Below are 19,913 nucleotides of genomic sequence, written 5' to 3'. Positions count from 1 at the left end.
CATGGACCGTAGCACGCCAGGCCTTCCTGTCCTGCGCTCTCTCCCGGAGCGTGCTCAAGTCCATATTCATTGCATCCGTGATGCTATCTAGCCACCTCATCCTCTGCCGACCCCTCCTCCTTTTGCCTTCAGTCTTTCCCAGCATCAGGGTCTTTTCCAGGGAGTTTTCTCTTCGCATTAGGTGGCCGAAATATTGGAGCTTCAGCTTCAGTATCTGTCCTTCCAGTGAGCACTCAGGGTTGATTTCCTTTAGGATGGACTGATTTGACCTCCTTGCAGGCCAGGGGACTCGTAAGAGTCTTCTCCAGCACCACAGTTCGAAAGCATCAATTCTTCGGCGCTCAGCCTTCCTTATAGTCCAGCTCTCACAGCCATACATTACTACTGGGAAAACCATAGCTTTGATTAGACGGACCTTTGTCGGCCAGGTGATGTCTCTGCTTCTTACTATGCTGTCTAGGTTTGCCATAGTTTTCGTCCCAAGGACAAAGCATCTTTTAATTTCATGGCTACAGTCACCATCTGTGGTGATCATGGAGCCCAAGCAAGTAAAATCTGTCACTGCTTCCATTTCTTCCCCTTCTATATGCCAGGAAGTGCTGGGGCCAGATGCCATGATCTTCGTTTTTTTAATGTTGAGTTTCAAACCAGCTTTTGCACTCTCCTCTTTCACCCTCAACAAGAGGCTCTTTAGATCCTCTTCGCTTTCTGCCATTAGGGTGGTATCGTCTGCATATCGGAGGGTGTTGATAATTCTCCCGGCAATCTTAATTCCGACCTCTGATTCATCCAACCCGGCATTTCTCATGATGTACTCTGCATATAAGTTAAATAAGCAGGGTGACAATATGCAGCCTTGGGCGGTGTAGGAGGGTAATAAAAATGAATAGGCCAGCGCGCATAGCGTTTCGGTGCAAGCTTACACGCGTTTGCGAAGACGCCCCACGGGTTTCAGCGGAGCTTACTCCCAGGCCAGTGTTGCGCCGCGTTGCAACCTTCCCCAACCTGGGGGTAGCTTTCTTGGAATACTGTCCCCATTATCCCCAGCCAGTACAGGAGTTGTAGACTGGCAAGGATTTCAGACTACCACGTGTTTTAACAGCAGCAAAATGATTCTCTCCCCACCCCACCCCCTAAGAAAACCCTACACCGCTCATAGGAAGGAGGCTTGGGGTAACTACGAGGGGATTTTTACACAGAAGGAATGTTTAAAGTGTATGGCTTTTGCAAACCAGGGCTCCAGTTGGCAGATCTTGGAAGTTCTAGTAAGAAACGAAGTAGATCCTGCAAGCCTGATGTCTGCCCACACCTTACAGTACTGAGCTAGATACCTAATAGTATCAAGGCGGTTTTACCCGACTACATTTAAGGTAGTTACTCATTTTCAGCATGGAAGGAGGAAAGCAAGAAGACAAGAATGATGAAACAAAGTAAGGTTTATTACAGTACATTGTATTAGAAGGCTGAGCTTCAATGGTTATCCAACACTTATCAGTCCTACAAAAGCCAAAGTATCTGGCTAGACAGTACACATCCACTTTGTTGTACACATGCACCGCTCTCAAAAGAAAGAAAGAAAGAAAGAAAGAAAGAAGAGAACAGGAGATTGGAGCCTTAAATAAACGTTAAAATATGCTATTCAGTAGAATTACTCATCAGAAATGTGTGTTATGAAGTATTCCTTCCCTTTCTACAGCAGTTCACAAACATTTGTAACAAATTTGCATTGGATCCCACACGCTCCTGAATAGGGGGAGGTATGGGGAAATATTAAGTGAAGAGCTATAGTGCTGCTTGCATGATTGCCTTAATGCAAAGCCTGAGACATTCACACATAACAGTAACCCATGGTATGGGTTGTTGAATTCTGGGTTGTTGTGATGTGTGAACACATCTGTGCTTACAAACCATGGTTTGTTAACCACAAACCCAGAAAGAGAATCCATGGCTTCTGGGTTGTAAACTATGAGTTGGTTAAACTACGGGTAGATCCAGTTTGCACATGCTGCAATTCCTGGGTTGTTTAACCCAGGAATTTCTGGGGATGAGTGAAGCGACGAGGGCATTACTTCCCATGCACTCATCTTTTCCACTTTCAATTATTGTTTTGTGACATGCAAACAGGGAAACTCTGGGTTGTTTATGAGTTAACAGTCCGGAGTTAACCCAACAATTGCCCACAGTTTGTTATTTCAGTGGCTCCTGTGGAAAGAAATGTAAAAGCTGTGCATAGAAGTGTTTTCCCTCATGCAGACATCCATGTAGGAAAGCCACATATGTAAAGCTTTCTTCTAAATTCTGTATACCAGTTGCTGCAGAACACAAGCGGAAAGGTGCTACTGCACTACTTGTGGGCTTCTCACAGGCAGCTGGTTGGCCACTGTGCAAACAGAAAGCTGGACTAGACGGGCCTTCAGTCTGACTCAGCAGGGCTCTTCTTACATTCTTAAACATCATGTCCAGTTCATGGGAATCAATAGCTCCATACTATTCTGCCTTAAGCCGCATTTGGAGTATTGGGTCTAGTTCTGGGTGCCACATTTTTAAAAAGATATTGACAAAATGGAGCACATCCAGAGAAGAGCAACCAGGATAATGAGGGCTCTGGAAACCAAGTAAGAGCTGGGTATGTTTAGTGTGAAGAGGAAATGAAGGGCAGCCATGATCGTGATCTGAAAGGCTGTTAGGCAGAAGATGGAGAAGACATGTTTTCTGTTGCTCTTGAAGGCAGGACTAGAACCAACGAGTGGAAGTTGCAAGGAAGCAGATTTCAGCTTAACTCCAGGAGAAACTTCCTAACAGTGAGAGGTGTTTGGCAGTAGAACAGACAGCCTCAGGAGCTGGTAGAGATATGCTAAGCTGGAGGTATTTAAGCAGAAGCTGGACAGCCATCTGTCAGGGATGCTAAAACTGTATCCTGCATTGCAGAGCCTGCATTGAGCAGGGCGTTAGACTAGATGATCTCCTAGGTCACTTCCCACTCTGTGATTTTAAGATTGCATCTGTCAACCAAACCCAGATCAATATTCAGGTTTCCAGCAGCTCTGTTAACCTTTTTCAACATTTCAGAAGATTTTTGCCTGAAGTAAAATTAAAGTTACAGAACAATGACAGATGAGATGCAATTCAGATGATCAGAGACTCACAGTAAAATGTTTGCTCGGCAACCTGGATTTGGCCACACCACCATTTGGAATGTGAAAAAGAAACGCTTGCAGGCATGATTAAGAAATTTGTTAGACCTGTCCACTAGCATGCCTAAGTTTACACCTGTCCAAGAAATAGTGTTTGTGCAACTTGAAAAACTTTTTCATAGAAAAAATAATGGTGCATTTGAAAAGCCAAAACAAAACAAACCCCAGAAAAGCATCCTTCAATGATCATTTATTTTACCTTAAGCTAAAGGTAGACCAAGTACAGATGCTGTACATAAAATATATGTGCGCATGTGGAACAGGCGCTCCTAGATCTCTTTCTGAAGTCCAGTTTTTGTATTTTCCAGCACGATCAACTTCGGAGATAGTTTGCATCAGCCGTTAGATGTAGAGCGAGCCGTCTGCAGGGCCCACATAGCCAACTCCTATCAGTAGCACATCTATAAGAGTCCAAATTCCCAAGCCGCCAAAGCTGAAGAGCTTGCCCAGCCCCTCCCGCCACTGGCCCAAATAGAAACGGTCCGCTCCAAAACCACCGAGTGTGATGCTGCGGAGAAAACACAAGGATGTGTATTTTATTTATTACCCAGATTTATATACCGCTCTCCACAGAGGTATCATAGTGGTGAACATACAATGTCATTACATCAAAACCAACAATGTAATAAAACTGCACAATAATAAATAAATGCTAATCAGCAGTAAAACTGCACCCTCTACTGTGCGCCACAGACCGTAGCTGGCCGGTCACACTTCAGGGAAAGCCTGTGTGAAGGGGTGGCCTTGAGAAGATGTCTAAACGCCAGAACTGTGGGGCCTGTCTAATGACAGCTGGTAATGCATTCCAGAGGGTGGATGCTGCAACACTAAACGCTCTAAACGTATAAGCAGCTCAGCATCTAAATCTAGGTGCCCATCTATTTTTGATGTTTATGACAAGGCAATTAAATAAATTCATCTTAACTGACAAATATCATCGTACCAACACTGACAAAATTACTAACAAAATTGTGTATTTTAAGGAGCCCTACCAATTATCTGATCAAAAGTATTGAGGACTTGACACTGGTCTTCACAACTAAAAGAACTCTGGCAGTATCCCATCCTATTCCCAAGACTTAGGACAGGTACCATGCTTAAGAACTGACTGTAAAGAAAAGAAAGAAAAACAAAATAACCAAATAAACAAAAACAAAATAACTCACTTAACCAAACATCTAGTCCAAAACAGGTTTTATTTAGATGTTTTTACTCCACTTTTCAAACACCAATTCTCATATAACAATGGAACAGAAACACGTCAAATTAAAAACAAAAATCTAAAAGGCCTGGGAAAATAAAACGATTTTTCAACCTACACAAAAAGGCGACAAACGTGGCACCAGAATCCTAAAAGCAGGGTGCCACCACAGAGAAGGTTCTATCTCTAGTTGTGACTCATCTCACCTCCAATGGTGATGGGACCCAAAAAAGGACTTCCATGGAACTTCTAAACATGTACGCAGGTTCACGGGGGAGGAGGCAGTCCTAGGCATTTAGGGCTTTATAGGTCAATACCAGCTCTTTGAGTCGTGCCCAGAAATGGACCGGGAGTCAGTGTCACCTTTTTAAACCTGGCACAATGTTTGCTTTCTTTGGGTGGAAAAAATCCTATACTAGCAAACCACCAACGTAAGGCGATTTGGGTACAGCAACGAACGCCCCTGCAGAAATTAAATTATTAAGAGTGTGCACTCAGCCCAATCTTAAAAAGTGAGAGCAGAAACACAAAAAGAAATGGCCTCTAAGGTATGGAAGGCACAGGCTGTTTTAGGGTTTTGTAGTCAAAACCAACCCCGGAAAACTACAGGCAGTCATGATGAAACTCAAGCATTGGTGTATTGGCGCTCCTGGAATGTTAATCAGTTTAAAGGCAGATGATCGACCAAGGGTTTTTTGTCAGCTGACGTCCTTACTGGTTTTCCATTACAGTTTGGGGTTTATGAGCACTCCATGTCATACTGGATACCCAGAGAAATTAGAAATCAGATAATCCCCTTCCTACCTTAAAGCCAAGGCTGTTGACCACTTGTAGCCTCCAGTCCAATTGCAATAAAGCATCTTGGGAAAGATACGTTTGCCTTAAAATAAAAATACATTAAAATCTTAGAAGCACAGCCACAAAGGTGAAGGAGGTCAGAGCACGTTATGGCCCGGTTCGGATGTCGTAACCCAGTTTTTTTTTTAAAAAACTAGGCTTTTGTGTGTTTTGCAGGAGCAAGCGATCATGCTTGCTCCCACTGCCTGATCGCTCCTGCTGCAAATAGGAGGAGCTAAACAACCCAGGCATGCTGTGTCCCTGGGTTGTTTAGCATGACACACAAACTGGGAATTCTGGGTTGTTGGGGGCGAGACAACCCATGGTTTAATCATTGGTTGCAACTCAGGGATGTACATCAGACTACACAACACAGGGTTGGGGTGCCCCTGGGTTGTTTAGCCCCAGCGGGAGTGATCAGGGGGTGGAGCCAGCCACTCACTCCCACTCGTTCACAACGATTTTTTAAAAAACCCTGAGTTGTTGTGACATCTGAACCTGGTCACTGGAAAACAAAGCACAAACTGACCATAGTACTCTAATCACTGGTCAAATTGGTCATTATGGTACGACCTTAGTTCAGTGTTCCCCAACCTGGTGCCCTCCAGATGTGATTAAATCCTTCCTAATTCTGGGCTCAAAACTCTTTAATTCTAAGTCTGCTTTTTTTTTTTTTGCACCAGGCTCCGATTGGGGGATCTTGTGCTTCTAGTAAAAAAAAACACCCCGAAGTAGATCCCACAAGCCTGAAGACTGCTCACCCGTGCTATAAAACATGGACCGATATGCCACAACATTGTTAAGTGCTTCTGACTAGTGGAGGAAGAAGGGGCAACCTGTGGACATATAGATGTTGTTGGACATCAACTCCCATTATCCTTGCCCATGGTCATGCTGTCTGGGGATGGTGGGAGGTGGAGCCAACATCATTTACAGGGGCACAGATTACCCCACCCCTGGACTAATGTATCTACCACCCCCTTTAACAATAGCCAGATATCGTAAGACCAAATAAGCTTACACAGCTTAGTCTTCACTCAGGATCCCAAAAGTCTTCCAGTTTGCATATTCCTACTTCAAAAACAGCTGGCACTGCCAGCAAGAAAGTAACATATGGAGAACTTAATCACGGTAAGTCACTGACCTAGTTTTCTATGGCATGTGTTGGTTGAGAGATAGATGGGGTTCCAGATCAGCACAAGACATCATCCCTAGGGATATTTTGTGCCCCTAACGATGTGTGACATGGGCATAAACCCAAAGACATACACTGGGGGGAGGGAGAGAGAAGGGAGAATGACCTGCAATCCTCAAGAATGAACCAAATTTTAATTCTGTTCGCTAAATTTAAGGCCTTCATGTTACAAGTCCAAAAGTCCAGGTATTTCAGCAAAACACTACCAGGACAAGATATTGCGGCTATAATGGCATTTCACCCCAAATAACTACAGAGAGCATGGCTTACCTAAACAATGAATATGATCCCGCACCGTGCAATTGGCACTGTATCGTTCCCGTGGACAGGAGACTGTCTTACAGTTTGAAGGATCAGAACAAACATAATCTGATGGAGGAAGCTGCCAGCAAAACTGGCAAGTCATGTTGATCATGAAGCTTTTCTGGCGATTGTTTTTCGGATCCTGTGTAGGTAGCAAAAAAATAGAAGAACTCATAGGTTAGATTAATGAGACACCTATCTTACAAAGTTTTAGATAATTAAATGACTTGCTTTTTAACAGATAAGTAACACGACTCAGTAGAAATTAAAGATAATAATATTACTTGACAGAATAGACAAGACTTTTCTTTGGAAAATCTAATACATTTTGCTTGAATCAAGGACAGTCACGTGGGACAGTCCCCACCCCATGACTTGTCAACATTGCCTGATATACTGCTGACAGTACCACAGCGCTAGACACCTTTACGATATTAAGCAAACACAAAGTTGAATGAAAAAATCAAATAGCCAGCCACCTCGCTGTACAAGAAACCCAAGCCAGCTATCTTGGGTTCTGTGCAAAAGGAAAAAAGGTGGGATATAAAAGTAATAATTTTAAAAATGTGTAAGCCAACAGAGCCCTGTGTCATCTTAAAGACTAACTCATTTATTGTAGCATAATCATTTCTGGCCCCTTCATGGATCACTGCCTTGTTGTGGTGAAGGGGCTTGCGTAACTCAGTGAAGCCATAAGCTATGCCGTGCAGGGCCACCCAAGACGGACAGGTCATGGCAGAGAGTTCTGACAAAATGTGGTCCACTGGAGAAGGAAATGGCAACCCACTCCAAAATTCTTGCCAAGAAAACCCCATGGAACGTATCACAAGGCTAAAGGGGTCACGAAGAGTCGGACACGACTGAACGACTGAACAACAAAATCATTTCTGGACTAGACTTCACTTCTTTAGATGGATGAAGGATTATCCTCCATTGGCAGGTATACATGGCTATAGACAGTACAAAAATGGGACCTCACAGCAGTGAAATGTAAAATGTTCAGGCCCCCTTCAGGCATTCACCCTCAAACTGTTCACAATGCCCTCAGAAGATACCCTCCTCGTGTTGCCCACGATTTTGGAGGTTTGGTCCATTATGGCTCGGAAAAGGGGCTTTAGTACTGTAGCATCCTCTCTGGAACTCCCTGCCAATACAAATGAGATAGGCACAAACCCTTCTGGGTTTTCATCACCTTCCAAAACATACCTTTCCAACGAGCATTCCTAGACAGGTAATCTTTTCCTCTGTAGAAGACTTGTCTTGTACATCGCTTAGAAATGTCTTTAACATAAGCGATTCAGAAATATTGATAAATAATAAACCAGTAATTGTGTGAGGGCTGCACCAGCTCTCCCCCAACCCCTCAGTGATCCACATATTGGGCAGAATGTCTGCAGCAGGGAAAGCGGCTGAATGTACGTAGTTCCTCCCCATGATCTGATCGTGCATGGTTCCAGATGACAGGGAAAGCCAATGCACATATTTCCCCTTTACAGACGTAGGGGTAAATCAGGCTCCCACATATATTTTTTTAATTCTACGGATGCACATGCACAGTGCCACAAGGGATCACTGGAGCAAATCCCAATGCGGTACTTGTAACAATTACCTTAGACCTCTGTAATTAAACTATAGAAGTGAACTATCTCAGCCCCAACTAGAAAGTGATGTCTGGATCCAGCAGACTATCATGTTCATCTATACCTAGCGCCTCCTGAACTTCTCCAGACACGCACACATTTGTGTTCCTTTTCCTTCAAACGAGGACAGTGTAGTATTTTCCATGAGATTCATGTTCTGATTACAAATGAATAAACCGCTGTTCCACTTACAACACAGTGAACCTGGGGATTGGCTTCACATTCAAAAGTCGCTGGTTTTCCATAGATGCAGGAGTAGTTTGTTTTACAGGACATGCACTGTGGAGGCAGTCGGCTGCATAGTCCATTGCTAGGGCACTGGATCACATAAGGTGGCATTGACGTAGTCTCTGAAGAATTAAAATCAGTAAACACATGCTTCAGTATTCTCCACACAAGGCTAGAAAAAGATATCTGAACTTCCTAGGTGCTGTATAAAACACCTAATCAACTGCATTTTCCCACCTCACTCTACAATGTTCAATAATTCATTTATTTCTATTTTAAATACTTCAATAATGTGCAGCCTGATCCTATGCATATTTACTTAGGAGTAAGGCCCACTGTATTTGACGGGGCTTACTCCCAGGTAAATGTACAGCAAAATTGTATTTACTACATTTCTATACTGCCCGATAACTGAAGCTCTGTGTAAATAAGTCCCCAGAAGGTTCAATGGGTCTCACTTCCATGTAACGATATTTAGGATGGCAGCCCCAGACAATTTTCACAATGCAGGGACATTTCTTTGGGTAAGATTATAGGTCACATCTACCTGGAAAGGGAAGTGACTGACTTTTTGGATCTAGGTTAGAGAAGAACTGCCTATAACACTAAAAGCAAACACAGTGAGAGAATAGTCCAGAAAACATACCTGGACTGCCATTATGAAGTACAATAGGAGCTACCATCCATAGAGAGGGAAAATTTACTGCTTTCACAGAAGGGTAAGTGGGAGGAGAAAGTACAATGTCAAATTAGCAGCTACATTTTATTTAACAATGGCATTAATTAACACCCTGTGGCAGTGGTGTCTGTAATCACGTTCAGATCCATTCTCTAAAGTTCATGCTGTTTTTCTGATCAATTGTGAACAACACCTTTCCAGTCTATTAATATCCTTTTGCTCCTACTAGGAAACAACTTTCTACCAGAAAGTACAGCTGGGTTGCTTTTCAAATTTGAAAACTTCCTTTAGTTATTTTTAAGTTCAAGAAAAAAATATTTGTGTTTCTGATTTCTTCTGTCACCCATTCCAAGAAGTTGAAATAACAACTGTGCTTTAAAGGGTTTCACATGTAGAGGTTTGGAAGGAATCTACTCTGCACGCGCAGTATTTCTCACAGACCTCTAAAAAGCTTCACTACAATGCATCAGTGCAGAACAAGGTTTACAAAGTCACATATTTTAACTCTAAACAAAAACAAGATGAAAAAATAATGGCATACCTGGTACTTTAGATGATGGCACATGTGTGCTTGTAGGGACTATCGCAACCTTTGATAGGTGAGCTTGTGTGTGGGACTGCTCCAAGCTCAACGATCCTGGGGAAGGGGGAAAACCCACAAAACATAGATTTCATTATTTGGGACTGATAGCATGGTCTGGGAGGGCGCTCTCCTCAGTGGGGCCTGCAGTACAGTTGGCCACATTGCTTTCAATTCAAAGGGATGCCAAAGCGTAGATCCCATCATGCTATTTACACCTGTGGTCATAGGTCATCCTCAGTTCTTACAGGGCCTCTTAATGTTCACACAGCAAGAACTTACATAAAGTTCAGTCTCTGTTGGACATCTCCTGTTAAAAAGGATCTCCGGCAGAAAGGCCAAGGAAAACCACTCTGCCTAAGGCCTTAAGACAACCACCGGCCTGACCGTCTGACTCAGCATAAGGCAACTTTGTATATCCTCAATGAGATGCAGATCTGGGGCTGACTCACACATGCAAGGCTACAGCCAAGAAGCACACATGGACCATGCCCAAGTCTGCATGAATATAAGTTGCCTTGCAGATGCAGCCTTGGGGCTGACTTGCACATTATTAATATTGATACATGCCGACTGTAACATCAACAGAGCTTTCGTGTTACCAAGTGTTAACTCAGACTCAGTGCTGATATATAAACCTATAAGAAATCTTAAGTAATGAATACTCTCATGGCCTCCAAGACTGCTTGGAACTATACAGCATTGTTCCAACAATACAATATTACAGCCATAAACCCAGCAACTCAAAATTAAATATCTCTAAAAGGTATTCTTCATGAGGTCCCTTAATCTCCATTCCCTGAAGTAAAGTGCATGTAACTAAAATGCATCTTCTTCCCCTCTTCAACCCTGCTTCCATCTCCTTCCCCTATCTCCCCTGTGACAAAAATTACAGTGTACGCCCCTGGAGGCAGAGACCTGTCCTCTTGTACTCTGTAAATTAATTTGGAGAGAATTATGCAGCACCTTATACGGACACAATCCTATGCATGTTTTGACAGAAAAAGTCCTACAACTCCCAGAATGTCCCAGTGTCCTGAGAGAATATAACAGCCACAGGGGCAGCCAGACAGAATGGATGGATTAATATTAGAGGGCAGGACCCTTTGCAGGGAAGCTGAGGGTGGTACAGTTGCAGGAAGAAAGGTCACAGGCAGGTATAAACTGGGCAGAGATGGAGGGAGAAGAATGCAAAATCATGGAGAGCTTTAGAATTTGTATACTGTATACTTTGTATATTTGTATACTTTGTATATTGTATTTTTAATGTTTTTAATCTTTGTAAACCGCCCCGAGGGCTTTGGCTATTGGGTTGTATAGAAAAAATAAATAAAAAGAATAGAAGCAGGATAAGGGAGTGGATTAGAAGCCTATGCAAAGATTTAAGGAAGGGTGTCATTATATATGACTACAATGATAGAAATAACTCTTCAATAATCTTTCAAACTCCAAAGTAGCCCACACACCATGCATGTATCTGACAGCATCAGCATTAAAACCAATCAAGGGAAGAGCAGGCATCTCAAATTGTGCCGGGGACTCCTCCCCGAGGCTCAGCCCCAGCACCGATTCCCCAATGTCACAGCAGCACCCCTGGGCACAAATGAAACATACATGAGAGCAGAAAGCCCCTGAGTGAAGAGTAGCCCCCATTTTCTAGTCCTCTAAGTATGTCAGGGAGCTCCTTGCAGGGACTCGACCTGAACCACTGTTTCCTGATGCTAGGACTTCACCTTTAGAAACAAATGACATTTACCGACAGTGCCCCCAGGCACGAGCAGAGCGCAGATCTTCCACGTCTGAACAATTACAAAGAATACACCCTCCTCCTCCCTCTTTTCAGGCCTCCATGGGTAACAAGGGGCTCCCTCGGCCAGAAGACCTTGTCCCCCAACGCCAGGCACCCAACTTTTAGACCAGCCTTCCCCGCCTGGGCGCCCTCCAGAGGTGTTGGGACCACAGCTTCAGCCACAACACCTCTGGAAGACGCCCACTTGGGGGGAAGCTCCTTTGGACCGCACGTAGCAGGCCTCTGAGCATCTGCCCTCTGAGCATGTGCAGAGGGCATTCCCCACACCACTACGCAAATACCCTGAGAACCACCACCACGACCACCAGGCCCCTTCTCCGCATCCCTGCGTAGGCGGGAAAAACTCCCCAACCAGAGGGGCGCCGGGGGGCCCCGAGCCCCAGCACCTCTTCCTGCACCCCCAGCACCGCTCCCCCATTTGGGGAATCCCCCCCCCTCAGACGCAGCCCACCCCAGCCTTGCTGTCTGGTGAGGCGCCCTGAGGGCCCTATGTGGGGGCTACTAGGAGAGATATTAGCAATATTAACCGATTAATAATTAATATTTTAATAATTATTATTTATTAATAATAATAATAATAAATACCTACCCGCCCCCGAGCTTCCGCAGCATCTCCCCCCACCCCGCGCCTCCTTGTTCGTTCACTCACCCCGCCCGGACAGGACGTAGAGCTGCGAGAGGAACAGGGCGACGCGGCAGAGCCTCTTCAGCGCCCGCAGACCAGCCGCCGCCAGCGCCGCCATCTTGCCCTCATCCGGGGACTCGGCTCGGCTCCGCCCCCGCTCCGAGGAAGGCCTGGAGGGGCGGCCGCGGGGAGGAGGCGAGCGGCGCTCGGCCCCCTCTGCGCAGGCGCAGGCCGGGCTCTGTGCGGGTGTGTGTTTCTCCCAGTCTGTCTAGGACGAGCTCTCCGGCGCCACCGTGAGGGCAGAAGCCGCGTGACCACACGCAACAGGAGCCATAGCGACTGGCCTGGGCGAGTCGGTGGCGACTAGTGCGGCTCCTTGAAGGCCATCGGATTTACTATGAAAGGACAGCAGGGGCTAGTGTTTGCTTGGGGGGGGGAGGGGGGACACGACTGAGAATTATTAGTGCATTCATTCATTTTTTTAAAAAAAGCTCATTTTATAAATTCAGCCCCCCAATAGCAGCCAATGAATTGCTGCGCTTTTTCATTTCACAAAATAAATATTTGACCAAACTCAACCAGTCATGATTTAGGCCATTTATATCCCACGGTTCCTCCAAGGCGGCTGCCGCAATTCTCTTCTTGCTCCCTCCACCCCGCCCCGCAATTTTATCCTTGCAAGCTTGTGAGGTAGGTGAGGCTGACCCCGACTGGCTCAGGGCCCCCCGTGAGCTGCATGGCTGAGTTGGGAGGTGAACATGGGTCTCCCCACTCCTGGCCCAACCTGGTGCCCTCCAGCCATGGTGGACTGCAACCGCACATGCTGGCTGGGGATAATGAAGGTTGTAGTCCACCACATGGAGGGTGCCACATTGGGGCTGGCTGCTCTAACCACGAATTACACTCACCCTGGCAACCGGCGCCACGGTGCCAATGGCAGTAGTAATATTCCACTCTACCCTTGTTTCCTTCTGTATTTTACTACCTTTTTAATGTTCATTGCCCTGTAAATGCAAACTGAAAGATGGTGCATCAATTTATAAATATACCAAGCATGAGAAAAGAACTAATGTTGCTATTATTGTCTGCTAAGGGTAGCCTTCTACCGTCTATTAAAAATGGTTTGACAAATTTTAGGAAGTTTCAAGTTATGGATAAGATTTTGACTCCACTTAAAAAGGCAAGCTTATCCCTTTTATGTCAGTAATTTTCTTGAGCGCTGGTTACCATCTGTACTTAGATTGACTCTACAAACAAACAAAACACACACACGAGACTACTCCATTCAGTGTTTATTTTGTAGTATGAGAAAGCAAAGATGTAATTGATTATCATCTCCAACCTGTAATGAAAAATTGGTTGCTGGCGGGGGGGGGGGGGGGTTGGTAGTAAAATGAGTTTAAGGGGGGGAAAAGGCTGTTGGAAAAAAAATATTTTATTTGCATAATCCCCAAATCCCTCACAATGCAGGCCTGAAACACAATGGGTGATTTTAAAAATGAGCAAGCCATCTCTCTTGTATGCATTCCTGTGCTTCTTAAACGAAGGGTGGGATGAAAATGAAATGACTGAATACATGCTATGCAAAGAGTGTGCTGGAATCGCAAGGCCAGCGATCCACAGTCCAGGCCTGGTAACATAAGTATGTTCTTTTGTCTTTCCTGACTCTACAATCCACCAGTTTGATTGACCCCTGACGAGTTATAGCAGGAGGGGAAGAAAAATGTTCAGCGCCATGAGTAACTGTATAAATATGGAATGTGGAATTTTATTGGTTTAAACTGTTGTATTATTGTACATTGCCCAGAGTGGCTGGGTGACCAGCCAGATGGGCAATTAAGAAATTAAATAAATAAATAAATAAATCTCTAATACTGGAGCCTCTGCTGTACCCAAAGCCCTGTCAGTCTCATTCTGGCAGAGTAGCAAGGGAGGAGCAGCATTCACCTCTTGTTCATCCTGTTTCGGTTTTTAAAAAAATAATAATAAAACTATTTCCCTCTGATTGCTTGCAATGGGAGGGAAATTATTTATTCCAGCTCCATGGCTAGTGTAAATTCTCCCACACAGGCACGCACATACCCATGCTGGGGTGAGTGTTTGGGGACAGGGAAGGCTTTGGATCCTGTTTGGATCCATCCCTGCCATACCCCCACAATCTGCTTGCTTTCCCCTTTCTCTAATGCTGGAGAGGCACAAGCTGTGGAGCTTTCCAGAGGTGCTGAGAGGGGTTTTGGTTGTAAAATGAGTTTAAGAAACAAGGTAATTCCGAGGTTGGATTCCCCTTCCAAGGTTGGACCTCTCTCTCTCTCCACCCTCAGAGGAGAGGTCCTATTTATCCTATGGACCCTGGGATGCCTGCCCAGGAACCATAGGATTGCACCTTAAGCCTTTGGTAATCTGTGCAGAAGAATAATTTTTTCTTAAAATGGTTGCCATTTAAAAATCATATTCACTTTTCAAAAGATGGTGCAGCCAGTAGAATTGTCTTGGAATCAGCTTTCCTCTAGCTTTCCCATGGCCCCAGCAGCAGCAAGTCAACAGTAGTGAAACAGCATTTCACATTTTAAAAAGGAACAGAAAGTATACATCTAGGTAAATAGTGATACCCCTAGTTCAACCACATTATTTCAATTAAGAAACTGACAAGACTGTATCACCACATTTGAGTACTGAAATTTTATTCAACCCAGAAAGGAGGCAAAACACATTCATTACACTGTAACTAAACTTTAAAGCTTCAAACCTAGAATTGGTACGTCGGTTTCTTGGATGCTCCAAAGCAGGGAGAACAATTCAAGAAAGTACCAATAAATAAAACATGTTACAAGGCATGACCCACTAAGGTGTTGCTCTATGCAAGCCCTTCTGGGAGGAATGGGAGCATCACAGAATACATACCACTACTGTTTGTTTCGGTGATGCTCGAGCAGAACAACGTCCTTTGGATCGTGCCCCCAAAGTCACAAATGCTGAATCTAGAGATTTCCCACACATGGCACAGAACCACAGCACAGCCATTCATGTGAGATGGCCGGGCCGCTGCATCATGTAGAATTTGACCTTGATGGAAGGGCTAGCGGCTTTCCAGACTTGAGTCACTCTGCACTTGCTTGACCTTTGTGCCAAGACATTTAAACACATCAAGGCATCTACAACATACAGGTGAGGGACACTAATATGAACAAGTGAGATTGCCCACAAATAAGTCAACTCAATACAGGTTCAAAATAAGTAAAACATACGACAAATATTCCATTTTGAGATTTTACTCTCCTCAGCAATCACTAGCAGAAGCAGTGGCATGTCTAAATACATTTTGAGACCTTCCATTACCTATCAGTGTATTTTACTGGGTAATTTTTAAAAATGTTGCTATAAGCTATTTTGAGCATGGTTTTACCATGCAGAAGCAGCATACAAATAAACTGATAATGATGTTGATAATAAAAGATTTTGTAGCATACAAGCCAATTTTCTATGGAACTTAAAAAAAACAAACCAGATGCATGGAATTCTCAGTGGGATCTAACAAGATATCTAACAACATTCCCACCTTTTCACAGTATCTCAAAAGAACCTGCATCAGCTACATGTTTTGTTTTCTGAACGTCAAGAAGTACTTTAGCATCAGGCTATTGCTCTAATCCACAGCTGCACCCCTCAGCGTGCCTGCCAGTAAGTAAGGCCTACCAAACTCAGGGGGCCTTATTTCCAAGTAAACATGGTTAGAATAGGGCCGATTTTCCCCTTTCAGTGCGATTTCTGCAGGCAATAACTAGAATTCTTCTGCATGTAAAGTACGCAACACTTTCAACTTCTTTAGTTTTTCAATGGCAGCTGTGACCAAAACTTCTCCATGGACCTTGTTGTCTCTCGTTCGCACATTCACAGCATTGTTGGCTTTCTCCTTTTCTCCAACCACTTCAAAAGAACAAAGCAGAGCAACATTACGTGGGACACAGGCATGATGCCTTCTATAGCTGCAATCCTATGCATGCTTACTTAGGAGGAAGTCCCACTGTATCCAACAAGGTTATCTCTGAGTAATGCTTAGCATCATGCTATATGATGAATTACAAGAGGGGACCTGTGAAAATGCACAGATGTGCTTGTTCATTATACATCCTCTTTATTCACTCACATGTGCCACCAGTTGATGCACTGCTTTCTCACACACACACACATCACTCACTCGCGCTGTGAGGGTACTAGCTCCTCCCTTCTCTGCACCTCTTTTCCATCAACATCTCCATGTGCCCCAAGGCCTTGTATACTGACAGTTTTTACACTTCTCAGTAGCTCAGCAAATGACTAGGGAGTTCTCATATGAATATACAGAATCCAGAGCTCTTATAGCCAGTAGCTACAGTGGCCTGGTTCTCATGTAACGAGAAGCCACCGTGGCTGAATTTCTCTGTGGGATTTCTTGTTGTGGTGGATGCCACCATTTTGAATATTCAGGGCGTGGCAAGGGCATACTGTAGCTTCTCATTATGTGTGAACCTGGCAAGGATGAGTTCTTGGAGCGGTTGACAAGCCAGCCAGAACCCATGGGCTGTTTTAGGGTTGTGGGTGGCTTGTCAGCCAACCCAACAAGCCACACTTGGCGGGTTCACACTACAACTGTGTGAACAGAATGCTGGGCTAGACAGGCCTTTGGTAGGATTCAGCAGGGCTCTTCTTATGAGGGCTCTTCCTTCTAACCACCAACCTCAATGACATTCTCTTACATGTACTAGCCATCATGGGTTTTTTGTCTGAAAAAGGGATGAGATAATTAAAAAGAACTCATAGATACCAAAAATAAAGTTATACTGAGCCAGTTGTGCATTTCGTATCTTCTTGTTTAACGTGCAGCTCTGGTCTAGATCAACATCAGCCATAAATCCAGCCTCAAAAAAGTCACTACAGACCTAAAGAAAGAAATGTTAAAATGGGTTGATATTATGATTTGATAATATTACCTCTATGCAAAGATTCCGGTGCTCATGGAACACTTTTCCAGGGCAATCTGAACACTGTGTCTGCTATGCACCCCCATGCATGCTGCCAGATATATTGTGGGATGTGTTCTAAATGACACTCCCCATTTACAGAGGGAACCATCCAAGCTTGGAGGGTGCTCCTGTGCTCATGTCTGCTTGTGGTTTTCTTGTGGGCAGCTGGTTTGTCACTATGTGAACAGAAAGCTAGACTACATGGACCTTGGTCTGATCCAGCATGGTTCTTCTTAGAGATCACACCATTGGCCTAGGCCCAGTGAGAGTAAATTCTAGAAGACTCCTTCTAAGATCCCTGTCATCTCTAATGGAAAAGAAGACGTCCTTCTGAGAACCTTGGCCACCATTGCCGATCATCTCAGTGCAGAACCCATGAGCTGCTAAAGAAGCCCAGAGTTCCTTGCAACACAGTTTAAAAATGGCTCTTGTACAGTATTGAAGCATGTGCTTCGTTTTGAAAACTGCGCCTACGGGCAGCATTTATTTATAGTATTCCTATGCTGCCCTATAAGGGTCTGGGCACTGTACATAAAAAGTGAAAATGAAATGAATGAGTATAACTCAGACTTTAGAAATATCATTAAAATTTAGCAGAGAAACCATTTGCAGATCCCTCTTTTTTACTGTTCAAACCAACTTTAGAAAGAGCAACTTCACTGTACTGAAGTTTTCTGAAAATTACAGTCATTCATTATTACACCTGAATACTACTTGAATACTACACCAATGTTTTCTATATTGTGCACTTGGAATCCCACCCCCCTCACCACACACACACACACACACTTCCTTTCGGCACACATTTCTGCTCTCACCTGCTGAGCATATTCTTCACAGGCAGGGCTGACAGGAATCACCATGACCTGCCGAGAAGAGAGCCAAAAAGGCCTGGCCAAAATAAGAAACACAGTGAATATTCAACTACCGTAAACATTCCTTCACATCAGTGTTTATCAGTGATATTTAAAAACTGACTGCATTATCTACAGCTCAATCTTCAACCTGAAGTAGTTTGATTTGAGTAGGTTTATCCCAATTTGGGTCAATGGAACAAAACTGGTTCAAAGTCGAAGAAACTTCATCTCAGCTAGGCTGCATAAGTGACTATTGGTGGAATATTTTGATTGTTTTCTGCCCCAATTCATGAAATCACTTAGAATGACAATACAGAATACATCACATTTTGAATATCGCACGTGCTCCTCTGCTCCAAACAACATGCTTCAATTGCCATGATGCAAACAGTGGTCTATCTTATTGCAGCTACAGCAGCATCATACTGCCAGATGCATGGGAAGAAGCCACGAAAATCTATCCTGTTTACCATCCACCTCCTCTCCTCCAAAAGCCATGATACTGACATAAAATCAATGGTGCAGGATTAACTCAAGGGAACCCAGCCACTCAAGCTAGTTTTCAGGATACCATTCAAGGAGTTACCCCAGGAAGGTCCACAGCATAACACAGGGCAAACATGAAAACAGAGTTTGCAGCATGTCCTTTGGCTATGGATTGGGTCTAGCTGGGTCTACAGAACGTGGCGACTCGCCTGATTAAAGGCAGCCACCGGCGAGATTACATCACTCCAGTGCTGAAAGAGTTGCACTGGTTACCAGTTGTTTTCCGGGCCAAATTCAAGGTGTTGGTTTTGACCTTTAAAACCCTATATGGTTCCGGCCCAGCCTGTCTTAAGGAGCGCCTCCAGCAGCACCAGACAGGCCGCTTAACAAGATCAGCCTCGGATGGCCTTCTCTCTGTCCCATCAGCCAGGACAGCTAGACTGGTGGGGATGAGGGAGAGGGCCTTTTCTGTGGTGGCCCCCACTCTGTGGAACTCCCTCCCTAGGGAACTCTGCCATGCCCCCTCTTTAATTAGCTTCCGCCATGCATTAAAAACGTAGTTGTTCAGGCAGGCATTTAGGGTGGGTTAGGGTATTTTAGAAAATGTTTTTATTGTAGAATTTTATTGTTTTAAACTGTTTTATTATATGCTTTGTACATCGCCCAGAGTGGCTGGGTGACCAGCCAGAGGGGCGATTAATAAATTTAATAAATAATAATAATAATAATAATAATAATAATAATAGCTTCCTCCTTGCGAATCACTCACTTACCAAAGAATCAAACATGGGCTCAGCTATGAAGCTTGCCCCTGTCCCACCCAAGCTTCAGCAGGGAGGCTGTCCAACTTTATTTTTAAAAAAGCACCTGGTGAATTCTTCATGCATGTATTTGTTCATTTGATGCCTTATCAACATAGAAGGATTTGTTTGTTTATTCTGGGTGGAAAGTGTACAGAACTGCTCTGGGATTATGTTGGTGGAGGAGAGAGGTTTCTCAATGACATGACAGGAGTGGGGTCAGCCAATAAGCACTATAGCTCCTGCTTCAAACTTGCAGAGCCATTCCCCCCACAGCCCCAGGACTTGACTAACAGCTATGTTCCAAATGAATGCGGTAAGGCTGTCTCCAGAGTGACCCTCCTGCTCTAAAAAAGGCACATCTCTGCCTTCTTCACCCAGATTTTGGCTATGACCTCTCTGAGAAACTTCTTTCATATATAACTCTGTTTCCTGGTCTGTGTTCAGGACTACAGGGAGCCTTTTACTTTCTGAAACT

At 44.3% G+C, this 19,913-nt stretch overlaps 2 protein-coding genes across 5 annotated transcripts in view; both read right to left on the bottom strand.

Moving 5' to 3' along the window:
* Nucleotides 1–1,418: 1,418 nt before the first annotated feature.
* TM2D3 (TM2 domain containing 3) lies at nt 1,419–12,431 on the bottom strand. Of its 2 annotated transcripts, XM_084816732.1 has the most exons (7): nt 12,317–12,431; nt 9,819–9,914; nt 8,563–8,720; nt 6,698–6,872; nt 5,200–5,275; nt 4,187–4,302; nt 1,420–3,702 (listed from the first exon to the last, which is right to left on the bottom strand). In XM_084816732.1, the coding sequence occupies exons 1-7, from the start codon at nt 12,408–12,410 to the stop codon at nt 3,596–3,598; spliced, it is 822 nt and encodes a 273-aa protein (XP_084672858.1). In that variant the 5' UTR covers nt 12,411–12,431; the 3' UTR covers nt 1,420–3,595. The 2 variants fall into 2 exon arrangements, with proteins under 2 accessions (XP_084672860.1, XP_084672858.1); XM_084816734.1 differs by lacking the exon at nt 4,187–4,302 and having other exon boundaries at nt 1,419–3,702.
* A 1,139-nt stretch (nt 12,432–13,570) lies between these two features.
* The window catches only part of TARS3 (threonyl-tRNA synthetase 3), a 30,398-nt gene continuing 24,055 nt past the window's right edge, over nt 13,571–19,913 (bottom strand). For all 3 annotated transcript variants that reach the window (XM_084816728.1, XM_084816730.1, XM_084816729.1), the window contains exons 17-19: nt 18,111–18,183; nt 17,094–17,208; nt 13,571–16,216 (exon numbers count right to left, since the gene is read on the bottom strand). In XM_084816728.1, coding sequence (XP_084672854.1) covers nt 16,071–16,216; nt 17,094–17,208; nt 18,111–18,183 — 334 coding nt within the window. In that variant the 3' untranslated portion in view covers nt 13,571–16,070. The remainder of the gene's footprint in view (nt 16,217–17,093; nt 17,209–18,110; nt 18,184–19,913) is intronic.

The sequence above is a fragment of the Heloderma suspectum genome, chromosome 11, assembly GCF_057233095.1.
Source record: "Heloderma suspectum isolate Gila_16-S chromosome 11, 16-S_ref, whole genome shotgun sequence".
Lineage (NCBI taxonomy): Eukaryota > Metazoa > Chordata > Lepidosauria > Squamata > Helodermatidae > Heloderma > Heloderma suspectum.
This window is presented reverse-complemented; position numbering and strand designations above follow the sequence as displayed.